This window comes from Pteropus vampyrus, unplaced genomic scaffold (assembly GCF_000151845.1).
Source record: "Pteropus vampyrus isolate Shadow unplaced genomic scaffold, Pvam_2.0 Scaffold140, whole genome shotgun sequence".
Classification (NCBI taxonomy): Eukaryota; Metazoa; Chordata; class Mammalia; order Chiroptera; family Pteropodidae; genus Pteropus; species Pteropus vampyrus.
This window is the reverse complement of record NW_011888921.1, coordinates 3,270,590-3,272,603: the sequence shown is the minus strand read 5'-3', so window position 1 is coordinate 3,272,603 and position 2,014 is coordinate 3,270,590. Positions and strand designations below refer to the sequence as shown.

General features: G+C 34.1%; 1 protein-coding gene across 1 annotated transcript in view; it reads left to right on the top strand.

Annotated features, from left to right (window-relative positions):
* SLC38A4 (solute carrier family 38 member 4) overlaps window positions 1–1,351 on the top strand; it is a 39,122-nt gene extending 37,771 nt beyond the window's left edge. Inside the window, exon 15 of the mRNA XM_011368337.2 lies at window positions 1,249–1,351. Within this exon, the coding sequence (XP_011366639.1) occupies window positions 1,249–1,350 (102 nt within the window). The 3' untranslated portion in view covers window position 1,351. The remainder of the gene's footprint in view (window positions 1–1,248) is intronic.
* The last annotated feature ends 663 nt before the right edge of the window (window positions 1,352–2,014 follow it).

The following is a 2,014-nucleotide window of genomic DNA, read 5'->3' as shown; positions in this document are numbered from 1 at the left end:
CTTCCTACCTGTCAAAGGCTAATATAGTTTCCCCGCAGGCATATGTGTACACCACTTTCCACCACACAGCTATTGCTATACTACCTATGGGAAATTAGGCACCCTAGCAGTGTTATGAAATAGTGGAAATGTTTTAGTCATATTTGTTAGGTTTGTAAGGCCAAAAAAAAGATGTTGCTTTTGTTTTCCCCTCTGTAGTACCTTGTCCTCTGATGTGGACTAAGATACAGAACAGAATCATCCATTTTCCAGCTAACCTCTTTAGATATAAAATGTAGTTTTATTAAACTAGAGAATGTGTATTTCTTTCCCATAATAGAACTACAGAAACATAGACTAGACATAATAATTCTTTTCAATAATTAAATATTATCAGTGTCTTCTTAATAAAGCCTTATATTAGGGCTTGAAAAAAATGCCTTGTATTGAATTTTGTCTGGGAATCATTCACCTCTTGGGATTGTTCAGGGACTTCAGGACAATTTGGTATCAAATGCTCCTCTCATCTCTCATCTCACCCCCGAATTTCCACAATATGCAGGCCTTCTTACTTGAACTTTTAGAGCAAGTTATTTGTCCTGTTTATGATCCATTTTTAGTTTTATCAGATGTAAAAATGAATAAAATTATATCCTAGATTATTTCTAGTGAAAAAAATTTAGCTGCTGCTTCCTCATCTATAGAATTAAAAGCTTGATCCGTGTGGTGATATATAAGGTTGCTTTTAGTATTAAAATTCTAAAATATTGTATTATACACACACATACATACACACACACACTTTGCTTTTTTTTCCCAAGGAATATACAACATATATTAGGCTTTCGTTTTTGTTTGCTTTATAAATTTTGATCATTTTATATCATACATATTACTCTTTTTATAACCTTCCCCTTTTTATCTAAAAGATTATGAGCTCTCCCTAGGTCATTAAATATTTTTCTGTCACTTGATTTTTAATGATCGCAGGGTAGTCCATCATTTTGATGTAGCAAATCGATGGACCATTACAGTATTTTGAACATGTGAGTTAACTATCTCCACTGAATTCACTCTCTTTCCCTAACTAGGGTTCTAAATTGACTGACCTACTAGGCATGGACATCTGAACTATAAGGAATAATACAATTCACTAGGCAAATCAGATTGCTGCCTTAGGTAAACAATTTACTGTTTATTTACTTAGCACAAAGTGTGCTAAGTAAGTATGGTTTCTGAGTCCCCTAACAAGTTCTCTCTGACTTACAGGCTATAATTTTTCTTCTGGTTGGCATCATCTTCATGATTGGAAGCATGGCACTCATTATAATTGACTGGATTTACAATCCCCCAATTCCCAAGCATCACTAACCCAAGGGAAAAAATTTCCTTTTTCTACTAAAAATGGTTGCAAATTATGCTCCAAAAGACATGCACGTTATCTTGATTGGGATGTTATTTATAGGAAATAACAAGAGAATTCCAAAGACATTTACTAGTAACATCACCAGGCAACTTCGGAAAAGAAAAATCATCATTTTTGTGAAGAATGATTGTTTATGTGTTTAAAGTCTGTGGTGCACATTTCTACCTAGGTTTTACTAGAGCAGTGTGAGAGGATTTTTCCTACTGTACAAGCAGAATAAGGGTAACCGTGTGTAGCTCATCAGATAATACCCTTTCCCAGCAAAAAAAGTACCAAATACTTGTATTCTCAAAAATCAAACAAAAATGTCCTGGTGGCAAAGCTATCACCACTTAACGCCTTCTCCTAATCTTACATCAAATACTCTGGGTCTATTTAATAACTGAAGCAAAGGCATGTCCTATGAACTGTCCCTGTAAGGTACGTGAATGATCAGACACCAGGCTAGTACATCTTATTGTCAACAGTAAAGGAAAATTTCACCCATCCTGTCTGTGACATTGAATTAGTGATTTCTTTATTCAACAGATTTATTTTGTAAACTAACAATAATAGAGAGGGGTTTTATTTAAATTATAGAGCAACAACAAAAATAATGCTAATAGCTAA